This window comes from Balaenoptera ricei, chromosome 19 (genome assembly GCF_028023285.1).
Source record: "Balaenoptera ricei isolate mBalRic1 chromosome 19, mBalRic1.hap2, whole genome shotgun sequence".
NCBI classification, from domain to species: Eukaryota; Metazoa; Chordata; class Mammalia; order Artiodactyla; family Balaenopteridae; genus Balaenoptera; species Balaenoptera ricei.
In genome coordinates, this window is record NC_082657.1 from 57106015 (window position 1) to 57121027 (window position 15013).

The following is a 15013-nucleotide window of genomic DNA, read 5'->3' on the forward strand; positions in this document are numbered from 1 at the left end:
TAGCGATATCCCCACCCAAAGCAGATTCAAAATTCTGCTCAGAGAGCATCTCCGAGAACACATCTCAGTCTCTTTAAGGCTGGAGGAGTCCCCGCTTTCTCCCAGGGTGGCGGTCAGCCCTCCAAGGGACCGGCCAGCCGCGGCCCACATCTCCTCCTCATCTGGCCGGGCCCGGCTCTCCTCCTGCGGCCCCTGACTCCGGCTGTTTTCTGCAAACACCTAGAACTCCCAGACCTTCTGCCAGTTCGGGCCCTGACTCATATTTCTCATTAAGCACTAAGGGTTTGAGTTTCATCATGCAGTTGACACACATTTTTTTTCCTTCTTCATAAACATGCTCATGAATGCGGACTCTGTTCTTCCTGATCTGCTTCCAGACCTCCTGCCTGCCCGCATTGCCCAGCTGCCAGGTCATGGGTGGGGGTCAGGGGGCCCGTCAGAGGCTGCCTGCTGGGCGCTGGGCGGTGTTCCTGACCACTGCTCAGGGCAGCAGGTCCCGCCCCACCCGGAGGTCTCCACGAAGCAGGGTTTATACGTCCAGAAGCCTTTTTCACCTTGGGGGAGCGCAGAGCACGATTTGGGCCTGATCACTTCTTTCCCTAGCAGCTTTCCTTCTCTAACTCTGCTGCCTGCTTGAGTCACTGGCCCACTGGAGGGCCTCACATGTGTCAAATCCGCAAAACCGCAGCAGCTCAAAGTGCTCCAAAGCATGATACGTTGGAAAAAGCACAGATTCAGAGCCAGACTGCCAGGTTCAGGGCCCAGGGGTGTCAGTGTTAGCTTGTGACCTTGCGCTGGTTACCCACCCTCTCTGAGTTGAGCTGCCCCCAGCCATTAGAGGGCATGGCTTTGGGCCCCAGCACAGAGCAGGTATCTCGCAGGCATGGACACCAGGCAGATGGGAGTTACTAAACTTTCTAACTACAACTGTGTTTCCTCTATTTTAAGGTACCATTGGGAGTAAGACACATCATCGATTTAATAACAGCACTTTGAGAGGGGAAAAAAAACCCAAAAAACACGAATATGGCATTCAGTGCAGACTCAGTTTCCAAGAAGCGTGCATTTGAGAATTGAGGAAATGCGGCCATAGGACTTAGTCTGCTGTGTAACTGCAGGCAGTGTTCTTGGCTTCTCTGGGCCTCAGTTTTCTCATCTGTAAAATGGGTGTCTTCCTCAGAGGGGCTCTTGGGAGAATTTAGGACTTGGTGAGAGTGGACTGCTGTTATCAATAGGACGGCTCCCCAGATGAGAGTCCTGTGTAAAGAATGAAAGGACAGAGGCTCTAATTTGGAATTGAGGGGTCCTATCAGTGCATTGTGGGGGCCAAAGAAGCCATGCTTAGAACCTGGGCCCAGCTTGGCAGACCATGTCCACAGGAGCAGGCGGGCACCGCTCCATCTCGAGAGAGTGGGCAGGGGCCCTGATTAGTTGTGTTCCCATCAGAGGGCCCTCAAATAGTTAGAATTTAACACCTTTGGAAAGTAACGTAAACTGCAAAACGTTCCCTGGAGACTCAAAAAAGGAAAACTATTCCCAGCACAGGTCAAGGCTGACTCTGAGATCATCACCCTGTGAGGCCCAAGCTGGGTGGTACGATGGAAAGAATGTGGACTTGGGAGCTGGACAGAGCAGGTCTGGCCTGTAGTTGTTCGGATTCCAGCTCTTAACCTCCTGGGCACGTGTGTGCGGTTCACACATTTGTTTACCCACTTATTTATGCATTCTTTCATCAAACACTTACTGCACACCCAGGTGGGCCAGGTTCTGTGCTAAATGCTGGGGACCCAACGCCCCCTGCTCTCAGTCCCTCTGAATCGGAGTAGCACCAAGTTCTAAAAGCAGCGACATTGCCTGCCCGGTGGGATGGAGCGCGGGAATCTCCTGGCACACGTGTGGCCACAGGCAAAGGGATGCCCTTCCGTCCAGGACGAGAAAAGAGCCGCCATCGTGAGGGAGAGGTGGGCACATCCACTGTTTCCTGATCAGCTCGAATCTGGCTACTTGTTACTATTGCAAACACATGGATTTTAAAAGAGGCCTCGATGGGCTGGAGGTCAGCTGGAAGACGCCTCACCCCTCGGGGCCTTTAGGGAAAATGCAGATGGACTTGGGGTTTTCCTCGTGACCCGCAAGCATGATAGTGACTAGAATGTAGAAGGCAGGCGCCGGAGGTATCACCCAGGGCCGCCCTGGGCGGGGGCGGGGGTGGAAGGACCACCTCACCTCCTTGGTTGAATGTCAGCCAGACTGGGGTCCAATCTTCCCCCCCACCGTTCAACTGATTGTATGATTTTGGACAATGAGTCCGCCTCTCTGGGCGTCGGTTTCCCAGTTGTGAAATAAGGATAGTGAGGCCTGTCAGTGCGTTCTGGCTCTCAGGGCTGCCTCGAGAATTCAGTGAATTCGTGTGTGCCACACGTTCGCCGCACCACCTGGCACCCTGCAGGCTTGCGGCAGGGACAGGTACCCCCATCCCCACGGTCAGCATCTCCGTGCTCGGGCTTCCGGCGAGGGTTTTAGATGAGGTCTGCAGAGCGGCAGAAATACACGTATGTATGTGTATGTATAGTGTATGTATTCTTGTATGTGGACTGATCAGTTTGGAAAATTTCAGATGCAGATTCCTGGGGCTTGTGGCCACTCTGTAGAACCCAGACACTCCCTGGAGCATTTGAGGCCAGTGGATCTGCCTACAGCCCTGGAAGGTCCCTGGTGGGATGAAGAGGCAGAGAAGGGGGGTTTGCCCAGGTCCCCAGCTTCAGAGATGAAGGCCACTCATTTCTCACCTTGGATTTTAATCCCTGGGCCAGCTAGTTGCCTTTTGAGGGAGCAGATACTTGTACGTGTGATGGCAGGAGCAAAGCAGAATGAGCTGTGTCCCTGACACACCCTTCTGGCGCCCTGGGCTGCCTTAGGTGCCTCGCTCGTGGTCTTCTAGAAAGGCCATGGACCTCCCCTTGGTCTCCCAGGCCTCGCTCTGCCCTAGCTCACCCCCAGGGGCCCCTTTGAGGACCCCACCAGCACCCCACCCCAGGGAGCCTCACACGGCATTCTCCAGGCTGTGGCCGCGACAGAGCCAGGGTTCAGGTTGGGCGCTGCGAGCACACAGACGTCAGGGCCAGGCCTGCCTGTCGCAGACCCGTGTGCTGGGGGCTTCGGCTTCTCAGAGGCTTGCTTGGCCCCCGTGCCCTCAGGCTGGTGTGTTCTCCCCATGCCGTGCAGAAGATTCCGTGAAATCGGGGGAAATGGTCTGCTTGGAGGAAGCACCTTGTCCACGGGACAGCTCAGAGCTCTGGTTTAACAGCATCTGTCAAGCTGGGTTACAGTTCTACCAAGTGTGCATTGTCTCTGCCGGGCCAAGGCGGCCGCCCCAAATTCTCGGAACCACCCTGCCCTCATTTCCCACGTCCACCCCTCACCGGCCCAGCTTGTCTCTGGTGTTACTTACGCCGCCCCCCCGCCCCGCCACCCCCAAGCAAGAGAAAGGAAGTCCTCAGCCATGTAGGCTCTAAACCGCTCGTGGAGAGCAGCGCGAGGCCAGACGGCTGGATTTCCTGCTCACGGAGCCTCGTTCAAGTCCAGCTTCTCCCCTCATGAGCTCTGTGATCTTCAGCAGGTGTCCTGACCTCTCTGGGCCTCCATTTCTCATCTGTAAGTGGGGGTTATAGGATTAAACGTGTGCTGCTTGACACCTGAGGCCCGTCAGAGGCCCTCAGGATGCTTCAGGCACCTGGTTCACTCTCCCCTTCCTCCCTGAGCCCAGGAAGGCCTGGCTATCCTGTCCTTCCTGCAGGTGGGCTCAGGCCTCTCACAGCCCGGCCTGTGGCTCTCCCTTCCACCCCAGGTCAGCCTGGCCTGCCAGCCCTGAGGCCAGCGCTGCTCTCAGGATGCTCCTGACAGGCGCTCTGCTGGCCACGGGGATCCCACGCCCGTCCCTGGGGCCTGGCCAGGCCCCGGGCTCCTAGCTTCCCAGTCTCTGCCCAACACACCCACCATGTACCCTAAAATGCTCAGACCGGACATTTGGAGCAAGTCCAGGAGCCAACTGCAGACTTGGAGCTGGGCAGGGCCCAGGCCGGGAAAGAAGTCTGTCTGCCTCTTCCTCTTCCTTCACCCCTGCATCCTCCCCCTGGTCCTGCGTGAGCTGCCATGACAGGGCCTTCAGGAGGCCGAGCTCCAGGCTGGGGAGACGCTTTCACCTAGACCCCTGCCCCAACCTCCCACTGAGCTTAGCACCTGGACCCAGTGACACACGCAGTTCATTGATCACGTCCCCTTCCTCCGGAGTGAGCCGTGGGCCGGGCTGTGTCTGTCCGGGAGCCCAGCAGGTGCCTGCACACCAGGCACGGCCACAGCTCGTCTGACACCCACTCTGATTGTGGGTGATTTAGACACTCCGTAGAGATTCCTGTATTTAATGGCATTTCTACATTGAACATATATATATATATTTTTTTTAAATTTATTTATTTATTTATCTATGGCTGTGTTGGGTCTTCGTTTCTGTGCGAGGGCTTTCTCTAGTTGTGGCAAGCGGGGGCCACTCTTCATCGTGGTGCGCGGGCCTCTCACTATCGCGGCCTCTCTTGCTGTGGAGCACAGGCTCCAGACGCGCAGGCTCAGTAGTCGTGGCTCACGGGCCCAGTTGCTCCGCGGCATGTGAGATCTTCCCAGACCAGGGCTTGAACCCATGTCCCCTGCATTGGTAGGCAGAGTCTCAACGACTGCGCCTCCAGGGAAGCCCTGAACATATTTTTTTAAAGCAAAAGAAAAACGAGTACATGCCCTTTTTGAGAGAGGGAACAGGCCTGCCTCTGCAGGTGGAAACAGGGGCCACGAGATGTGTTGTTCGGTGGGTAGGAGCACAGACACGAGAGCCAGGCTCCCGGGGTCAAACCCCAGCTCTTACCGACTGTGTGACCTTGGGCCAGTGCCTGTCTTCACCGAGACTCAGTTTTCTTGCCTGTAGAATGGGGATGGCAGGTGCATCCAGCTCACCAGGTCTCTGGGAGGAACACAGGGGCTGATCCATGTGTGTACCTGGAAGAGCCCCTGGCTCGAGACGGGTGCTGTCTACAGTGTTTGCTCCTATTGCTTTTAGATTTTTCTGGAAACTATAAGTCAGTCAGTGACAGGTGGGAGGGAAAGAAGGAAGGGGTTTAGAGGAAAGACAAGTCAGCTGCAAAAATCAATGACCGCAGGCATGAGGTCGAAAAGGGTCTCCACGTCCTGATTTGGGCTCCCTGTGCCCAGCCACCCATGGGCAGCATAAAGCACACACCCAGCCTCGGGCACTGGAGTCCGAGGACCTGGCTGTGAATCCTGGCTCTGAGCGTCCTAGCTGCTTGAATTCAGGAGGCACTAGGGGCCTTGCTTTCTCACCTGTAGGGCAGGTGCGATACTCTTGTCCTCAAGTGCCTGTTCTGAGGACTAAGTGAGCCGGGCTGTGCCCACTGCCCGGCCTGGTAAGTGCTTAGCAACCCTCAGCTGGTACCACTGTTAGAACTTATCTCGGGCCAGCAGGCTTTTCTGGGAATTCTTTTCTGTGTGTCCGGCATTTGCATCTTTCCTCGGAACACTCCAGGGTGTGAGCTGGATTCTTAAGGCTGCCACTTTATCATCACTTTATTTGGAGGAAGGAGGGGTGGGAACAGTTCCCGGGGTTATCTAAACTGTGCATTGTTGGTGAGGGCGAATTATTTGTTCTGGGGGGTGAGAAGATCTTCCTCTTTTCTGGAATAAATTATAGACAGACATACAGCATGTTAATAGATATAGTGTACTGAGAGAGCAATGAGGGAAACTGTTGAGAAAGCTCCTTGGGGCGGCAGGGGGCAGAGGGGTCCAACTGAATGAAAAGAAGGTTGAAAAACAGCGAATTCTGGGACTTCCCTGGTGGTCCAGTGGTTAGGACTACACGCTTCCACCGCAGGGGCACAGGTTCGATCCCTGGTTGGGGAACTAAGATCGCACAAGCCGCACAGCTGTGCCAACAAAACAAAACAAAACAAAAAACAGCAAATTCTGTACATCAGGGAGCCCCGGGCCCATAGGACCGCAAATTAGGTCTGGGGTCTGGGGCCGTCCTCTGCTTAGGCCAGGTTCCAGCACAGACCAAGGGGCTTAAACAACAGAAATGTATTTTCTCACAGCCTCTCAGTTCTGGAGGCTGGAACTCTGAAATCAAGGTGTGGGTAGTGTTGGTTTTGTCTGAGGCCTCTCTGCTTGGCTTATAGGTGGTCATCCCTGTGTGTGTGTCTGTGTCCTAATCTCCACTTATGAGGACACCAGTCAGGTTGGATTGGGACCCACCCTAATGACCTCATTTTACCTTGGTCACCTCTTCCTGGGCTCAGGTCCTGGGGTTAGGACTTCAACGTATGAATCTGAGGGGGACACGTTTCAGCCCATGACAGCCCTCCATGCTCTGGAAGATAGAAGGAACGAGGGTCTGGGAACCTGGGTGTGGTGGCGAGGAGGAGGAACCCGGGGAGCTGGGTGACTAGCCCCTTCGGCGGCCACAGGGCAGTCTCCGGAGAGGCTTATCAGGCCTCGCGGCCACGCTGCAGACACCTGCTGCTTGTGCCTCGGGTCCCCTGGGAGCCGAGGTGACCAGAGCAGAGTCGGTGCCACGTGGTCTCTGCCAGACTCTCGCCCCGTCTTTGACCCTGTGTGATAACACACCATTAACCTCCCCTTGTCTAGACCAGCCCTGACCGTCATCCCCTCTCGTTCCAGGTCGGACTATGACGACTGGAGACCGTCTCTGGCCAGCTTGCTTCAGCCCATTCCATTCCCCAAAGAGTAAGTCCCACACACGTCCCCAGCACCCTCCGGCCTGAAAGGACAACCTCCGCCGTCCACCCCGGCCTTAGCAGGGGGACCGATCAGGTCACGGGACGCACCGGGGGACGCCACAGACGACAGCGGGAGATGGAGATGGAGGTGTTGGTCCTCAGCTGTGGGACCCCGAGGAGGCTCACTGCCACCCCCAAAAATGGGAAAATCACCTGATTGCACGGCTAGATGGCTTCACTGAGCTAAGAATACAAAGCCCTCCGCACCAGCCCCCACGCGGTCACGTCAGCGGTGTTTATTGTGCGTCAGATGGGCGTAGGAAAACCTGCCTCTCCCGTCTCCAAGGGCCAGGGTAGAAATCCAAACATGATGCGTGTGGAATGGCTTTGTGTGCTGCGCGGCCATATGCTGAAAGCTCCCTTAGTCTACCCGTTACGATGATTAGCTCACCCTCCGCAGTGAGCTGGGCCAGGGACGGACCCTTCCGTCTCTCCTGCGGCCCTTATCCCAGTATCGAATTTATCACAGGAAAATAGGGAGAGAACTCTCTGGTGGATAATGGCCTGCGGAGAAGGCTTTGTCTAAATAACCAGGCCCTAAAATGCCTGCAGGCCTGTTTTGATAGCTGTGAAGAAGCCAGGCCCCAGGAGGCAGCCCCGGGCTCTCTCCAGAGCTGACTAACAAGCCTGTATTTATGAAATGCGGCTCTCCGAGGGGGCATTACACTCAGTAATTACCCCGTTTGCCGGCCCGGCTGGTCCCCGGAGCCCCCAGGATTTGAGACTGGAGAAATCCGACTCCTGAGAGCAGTGGCGTCATTGGCTGCAGTCACTGTTCCCACAGCTCCGGGGATACGCCTGACGGTGGGCCCATGAGGCGACTCGCCCGGAGAGGGGTCCCCGGTGGCCGCTCCGATGAGTGGCGGTAATTAGCGCGGCCGTGCCTTAATGGTGGAACAATTCACAAGCACACCTGGGTCCCTGGTGCCCGCGTGCGGACGTGCTCACGTGCACCCCGCAGAGCGCCGCTCCTGCTTACTCTGGAGACTGGTACTCACGACTGGGGGCTACCATCATCCCCATTTTCCTTTAGAATTACCCTCCTTTTCGAGTAAGCAGGGGCCTGGGGAGCTCAGCCGTTCCCGTTCCTGTGATCCATGTCATGTCGAGTGGGGACACGATGTCGGTGTTTCATGCTCAACTTCCTCTTCGTTCTTGGAATCAGGCAGAAAGCCTGCCGCCCCCAGAGGAAGGACCCTGGGTCCCTGTGCTGTTGCGAACGCCCTGCTCACTGCGGTTTTCCCTTTGTTTCTGTTCCAGAGCTCTCGCACACGAGAAGTTCACCAAGTGAGTATTTGGGCAACGCCCTTGTTACCTTCTTCCGGGACGAGTGTCCTCTGTCCTGCGGGCGTCCCCCAGCAGCCAGCCCTCCTTCCGGCCCGTCCTCATCACGTGCATTCTGGGAGGCAAGGATGGCTCCTCCCAGAAGTTCTCCCGAGACGTGTGTCCAGGCCCGTCCAGGCGTCTCCTGATCCCGCCAGCACAGCCGGTGCCCCGCCCCTCCCCAGCTCTGTCCTCAGCCCCCCATCCTGGCCCGCCCCAGCCAGGACCCTGGGCATGACTCTGCCCCCACCCCATCTCTTTCAGGGAACTGAAGTACGTGATTCAGAGGTTCGCCGAAGACCCGCGACAAGAGGTGAGGCCCCCCTCTCCCTCGCGGGCACACGGTCCAGGCTGCAGCAGGGCGCGTGTGGCTCTGCCAGGGCCCCCTTGTCCCCCACGGGCATCCATAACGGTTTACAAGGGCTCCTCTGCCTTGTGCATGAACACAGCCCCCGACCCAAGTGTCCAAGCCTGGCCCGTGATGTCAGTGTTTTACTGTAAACTGAGGCTCACCAGCGGTGTTTCCCACCAGCTGTTTCTCCTTAGGGCACGGGCCATGATTTAGGGCCAGGCTGGCACCGGGGCTCCTAACCGGCTCTGAGATACGGCTCATCCTCTCTGGTCCTGCCGTTCTGAGTATCAGCGGGCCAGGGAAGATGTCTGAGCTGGGATCTGAGCCGGGTTTTATTTCCCGGGCATGGTGGCCTAGGGCCTCCCCGAGGGGCCGTTCTGCCCCTCCAACAGCTGGGCTTCAGGGAGAGGGCATCCTTCCGTCCCAGAGCCCCTGTGTGTGAACAGGGACTCAGAGCGGGCTGGGAACCCGCCACAGCCGTTCTCCCATTGCATCACCGTAACGACAACCACAGCCTTCACTGGGTGCTCACGCTGTGTCAGGCACAGGCGTTTTCTCATTTAATCCTCACAGCAACCCTATGACTAGGTGCTGCCATCATCCCCATTTTACATTAGAACTATCCTCCTTTTAGAGTTGAGAAAACTGGGGTTACGTGCCCAAGATCACACAACTGGTACATTGGCCGAGGCAGGATCCTCACCCAGGGAGTTAGGCTCCAGGGCCAGTGCAGGAACCAGCCCTGCAGCGTGCACAGTGGGCCAGGCGGGGCTGCCCTGAGGCACTCAGGCCCCTTCTCTGTGCACACGGAGCCTGGGGCATGAGGGGTCTGGTTCCCAGGCAGCGACAGAGGTGGACACGTGCACCCCTGGCAGAGCCGGAGGATGAGGGAGGGAGTTATTCTCGGTGGAGCCAGAGTATATTCTAAAGAGGCCACACTATAAAGCCTGGTTCGAGAAGGATCTAGAAGGATCTAGTTCTAAAACACCATGATTCTACACCTGACTCCAAAAGCGATCCTCAGGCAGAAGCCGTAGACAGGGAGCTTTTAAACGTCTGGGTACCAGCGATGGGTCTCCATTCTTCTTAAACCTGAGCCATCCCTCGCCGTGCGTGAAGGCAGAGTCTCAGAATTCCCCTGGAAAGTGAGGCTTCATTTCAGACACGGACTTTGAAGTTGATGAATAAAAGTGGTACCAGCTGCATCCCAGAGCAGAGCAGCAGTGCCAAGTGCCAGGAGGGAAATTTCCCAGCCCGGGTAACACCCAGGAGGCTGCTGAGGACACGGCCCCCCAGCAGGCCCCTCTTGCCAGCCTTGCCTCCCGCTTCCGCCCGCCTCCTCCTCTGATTTCCTCTCCGGGTTCTCTTCCCCTCTCCCCTCTCCTCCTCATTCCTCTCCCCTCCCACCTTCTCCCTCCCAGATGGAGCCATAGTTGTTTTCTTATAAATTATTTGCTGTATCTGTTGAATAGAGTTTCATACTCTAGATTCCTTGTTTCTTTGAAGTAGCTAAGTTAACGTCCGATAGTCTTCCAACTCAGAGGGAAAAGTCAAAGCCCTGCCGCCCCTGCTTTCTGTTTACTTGTGTGTGGGTTGTGATCAACTGAATATCTGTGAGTAAGTGACTCTTGGCAGAAGCTCGTCCTTCACTCCTGAAGGAAATGATGGGACTTTTGTCTCAGCTTTCTTCTGAGGATGGGGAGGAAGAGGAGAAACAAAGGCCTTGGTCTCTCTCTCTCTGCAGTTACAGCGGGGCCGGGGTGGATGTGGAATTCCTCCCATGTGTGTACACGTGTTTGCACACACGCACACACGCCATCCACACACAGACGCATGGAGCCCTGGGGAGGAAGCTGAGAGCCACAGAGAGAGCTGTGCTTTGGACACTGAAATTGCCCCCCACTCTGGACAGAGACCCTTTCTCCTAAGGAGAGGATGTCAGGGTCCCAGAGAGAGAGAGAGAGATCGGCGGGACAAAGGCAAAGCCGGGGGACAGCACCCATGAGGGTGAAGTAGGGAAGCAGGCAGACCCCCAGAGGTGGAGGGGCAAACGCCCCAAAAGTGAGGGAGTGGGGCAGACATTCAGAGAGAAAGGAGAGCTGAGAGAGGAATTGGAGACACAGAGAGGGAGACAGAGACCCAGACAGAGAAAGGAGAAAAAAATGCCCCCATCAAAGGCGCAGGAGAAAGCGGCACAGAGGTCCCTTTGCGCCTCTCTACCCCAGCTTGGCCACAGACTTGCTTTATTCAGGGCAACTAAACAAGCCAGGGCCTGGCCCTGCATCCCGAGGAGCTGGAGTTCCCCTGTTTATGGATATCAGAGTTTTTCCCAAAAGGCCTTCCGTGGAATTTAGTAGAAGGCTGGGCGGGTCTGGACTAAACTAAGTTAAACCAGTTCCTTAACTGTGGGACTTGCCTGGGCCTTTGCCGTTTGCGTGTGTGGATCGTGGACCACCGTCGTCGTGGGTCTGCAGGGGCTGACCAAGCGCTCTCCCCCTGCGGCAGGTCCACTCGTGCCTGCTGAGCGTGCGAGCCGGCAAGGACGGCTGGTTTCAGCTCTACAGCCCCGGAGGGGTGGCCTGCGACGATGACGGGGAGCTGTTCGCCAGCATGGTACGTGAGGGGCGGGGGTGGGAGTGACCGGGGCCGAGGGCGGGCACACTGGCTTCCCCGCCCCTGACCAGTGAGAGAGCCGCCCCCCGAGCCCGCCGGGGCCAGCCCTGGAATTCCCAGGCGGAAAGGATGCTGGTGACGAAGATGGTGATGGTGACGCCGGCCACAAGGGTCACTTCCTCATCTCTTACCTGAGCAGGCACCGAGCCAAAGGCTCCCCCAGCAACGTGAGGAGGGACACTTCCTACTACCCCATCTTCCAGACGTTACAGGTGTTAACTGCCCAAGCTCACCGGGTTCACTGTAGCGCATTGCTTTGTTCAAGGGACCGAGCGCGTAATGGGCACAGGTATCCTAGAAGGCGCTGCAGATCCATCCGCCAGCTGATCTGATCCTTGCCCCGATACGCCAAGGTCAGGATGACCGGCCCACCTTGGAGATGAGGGATCTGAGATCACCAGACCAATAACCGCGTCCTTGGTGACTCCTGATACTTTCCTTGTGCACTGGGACCGACACCTCACACGCTCGATCTTTCTTAATCTTCATGGCAGCCCTATCCCTTAACTCTACCTCTGTGTGGAAACAGGCACAGAGAGGTGCAGTGGCTTGCCCGAGGTCACACAGGCCTCCGGCCTCCAAGTTCCTCCCTCGGCCAGGCCCACGCTGTCCAGAGCCGGCCTTTCTTCCAGTAGCAAAGAGTGTCCATCTTGTGAAAGGAGGCACAGATGCCCCTTCCCCAGGGCAGATGCTCCTCTAGGCGGCCGGCAACCTCACCTAGCCCACTTGCTGACCAAACCAACTCCGTTCCACAGTCACTCATGTTCCAGAGCTTGAGAAGGCGCAAGCCTAGGCCAGCCATGGCTAAGGTTGCAGCCCTGCTACACGCTAGCCTGATGACCTCGGATCAGTAACTTGCCTCTCGGGGCTTTGGTTTCCTCGTCTGTGAAACGGGGAGTGTAGTCCTGGCGTCTCGGGATTACCATGGTGATTGCCTGTGATAATATATGCGAGGCACCGGGCCAGGGCCTAGCGCACAGTGAGTGCGCAGAAGTGACGGGTGTGGTTATTCTCATCCCTACTGGGCAGCCGGTTCAGTGGGGTGAGCAGCTCACAACGCTCTCCGCAGCGAACTTGGCAGCGTTTGCGCAGTGACGACAGACCCCAGCACTGCCTCTGGATCCTCTCTGGAAAGGGGCTTATTTTTAGGTTCCTTTCCTTACGCACTTGCTCTCCACTCCTCGCCTGCTGCCTGACGTGTCCCCTTTGAGTGCCCTGTGTGTCCTGGAAATGCTGGCCTTGCCTGCCTGCACCACCTCTCACAGGCTTCTCTGCTCTGATGTCACAGCTTCACCATGGCAATGCCCCGTGGTCCCCCCACCCCCACCCTTTGGTGCGGGGACTGTGAGAGAGAGAAGTCAGGGAGCTGGCAGCTCCCCAGCCTGAGAGATTGCATTTGTATGCCAGAGTTGTTGGTGATGGAGCAGAAAAGAATATACGTGGGGAAGGAAGCAGGCAGCCCCTGGATGGTGATGCGTCGTTTCCGTGGAGACACATGGCACAGATGAGGTCCCCTTGATTAGGCTGCCGTTTCCAACCACAGAAGGGCATTTGCTCTAATGTGAAGTCAGGGGGAGAGCAAACCAGGTGTTTGGGCCTCCCAGCTGTTGGTTGGGGACCCTTGCCCTTGGGCACCCATCTCCAGATGCACCAGAAAGAAACACACTTTTCTTAATGGCCTCCCTGCAGATAACCCAAGATGGAGCAGAATTTGCCAGTTCTTGGGTTCCTGGGGCAGGCGATCACTCAGAATACCTTTGGGACTCACAGGGGGCTTGGGAAGGGGAGACGGGGCTCTGTACTGTTCCCTGCCCTGCGTGTGAGGGGTGGGCCTGTGCACCCTAAGCAGGGGCTGCCGAGAAGTTTCCGCCAGGTTTGACAGTGCCAAGACCCAGAGGGCCAGATGTCAGCAGAGTCCCGAGGCGGGCGGGAGAGGGGGCTTTTGTGTGTGTGTGTGTACGGAGCGGGGATAAAACATATGTAACATAAATCTTACCACCTTAACCATTTTTAAAAATATTTTTATCGAAGTGTAGTTGATTTACAATGTTGTGTTAATTTCTGCCCACCTGAACCATTTTTAAGTGTACAGTTCTGTAGCATCAAGTGCATCGACAGTGTTCTGCAGTCACCACCACCATCCATCTCCAAACTTCATCCAACATCATCTTCCCAAACTGCAACTGTCCCCACTATAAACAGTAGCTCCCCACGCCCTCCCCCAGCCCCAACACCCCACCCCACCACCGCTTCTCCTTTCTGTCTCTGTAGTCTGACCCTAGGTCCCTCCCATGAGTGGGACCCTACAGGATATGTCCTTCTGTGACTGGCTTACTTCACGCAGCACAATGCCCTCGAGGTTCATCCACATGGGAGCTGGTGTCAGGGAGGGGTCCTTTTAATCCACTGGGGAGAGTCTGGTGATCGTTTCAGATGCAGTGTCCAGACTGGGCGTGGGGTGTGTCTGATCAGTGTCTTCTGGTCTCATGATCCTTGTAGCATGCAGAAGGCAGGCACCACGGGCCACAGCCCATGGCGGTCACTGCCCTTCACCTGGCCCATCTCCCCTCACAGGTGCACATCCTCATGGGCTCCTGTTACAAGACCAAAAAATTCCTGCTCTCCCTGGCAGAAAACAAGCTGGGACCCTGCATGCTCCTGGCACTGAGGGGGAACCAGACCATGGTGGAGGTAAGGAGCTGGCCCGAGTCCCTGGTAAGGTTGCCGACTCTCCCAGGACTTCATCCTTGTTGATGGAGCACCTTCTAGGAGCTTCTAGGAGCCCCGAGTTATTACAAGAGCTGGGGACACAGCAGCGGACGAGGCAGGCACAGCCCCAGCCCTCCTGAGCTTAGCGGGAGCGGGAGACCTTCATCAGACCATCTGCTAATTTCATTTTAATTTCACTTGTGATCCACGTGGGTCCAAGGGGATCGATTGGGCAGGTTCCTGTTCCATTTGTCTGTTGCTGCAGAACAGACCACCCCCAAATGGGGGCTTCAAACAATAATGCTCATTTATTTGCTCATGGGTCTTGGGATGACTGGACTCAGCTGACCACTTCTCACTCTGAGTGTCTCATGGGGTCGCAGTCAGATGGGGGTGGGCTAGGTCCTCCCAAGGCTGCTTCCCTCACGCGTCTGGCGCTGGCCCGAGGGGACTCGACCAGCGGAGGCTGGAGCAGCTGGGGCTGCCAGGCCGCCGTCCACACGGCAGCCTTGGTCGTAGCCTTCCCACTCGCCAAGGAGCACACATCAGCCCCGGGCACTCATGTCACCTCTGTCTCCCCCAACGTCCCCAGAAGCCTGGGGCTTCCAGAGCCACTGTCCAAAGAGACCTGGCAGAAGCTAAATCTCTTTTCCTGACTCAGCCTCAGAAGTGAGGCAGCATCACTTCTGCCACTTTCTGGCCATTAGAAGTCGGTCCCCGGGACTTCCCTGGTGGTCCAGTGGTTAAGACTCCACGCTCCCAATGCAGGGGGCATGGGTTCGATCCCTGGTCAGGGAACTAGATCCCACATGCCGCAACTAAGACCCAGTGCAGTCAAATAAATAAATACATATATATATATATATATATATATATATTTTTTTTTTTTTAATTAAAAAAAGGAAGTGAGTCACCGAGGCCGGGCCCATAGTCAAGGGGATGAGAATTAGACTTCACCTCTCAGCAGGGAGCGCATCAAAGAATTTGACTCCCAGAGCTTTCCGTGGAAAAGCAAGGGATAGAAAGAGGTGTCTTGTCTTTCGGGCTCTACCAGGCCATAGGGGCCCGGCGTGCATCGTGCCCACAAGTGTTAACC

The 15013-nt window shown here is 56.5% G+C and overlaps 1 protein-coding gene across 2 annotated transcripts in view; it reads left to right on the forward strand.

The window, feature by feature from the left end:
- Window positions 1-15013, forward strand: part of CMIP (c-Maf inducing protein) — a 236668-nt gene that overhangs the window by 215125 nt on the left and 6530 nt on the right. For both annotated transcript variants that reach the window (XM_059904977.1, XM_059904978.1), the window contains 5 exons: window positions 6742-6807; window positions 8121-8147; window positions 8448-8496; window positions 11041-11148; window positions 13783-13899. In XM_059904977.1, coding sequence (XP_059760960.1) covers window positions 6742-6807; window positions 8121-8147; window positions 8448-8496; window positions 11041-11148; window positions 13783-13899 — 367 coding nt within the window. The remainder of the gene's footprint in view (window positions 1-6741; window positions 6808-8120; window positions 8148-8447; window positions 8497-11040; window positions 11149-13782; window positions 13900-15013) is intronic.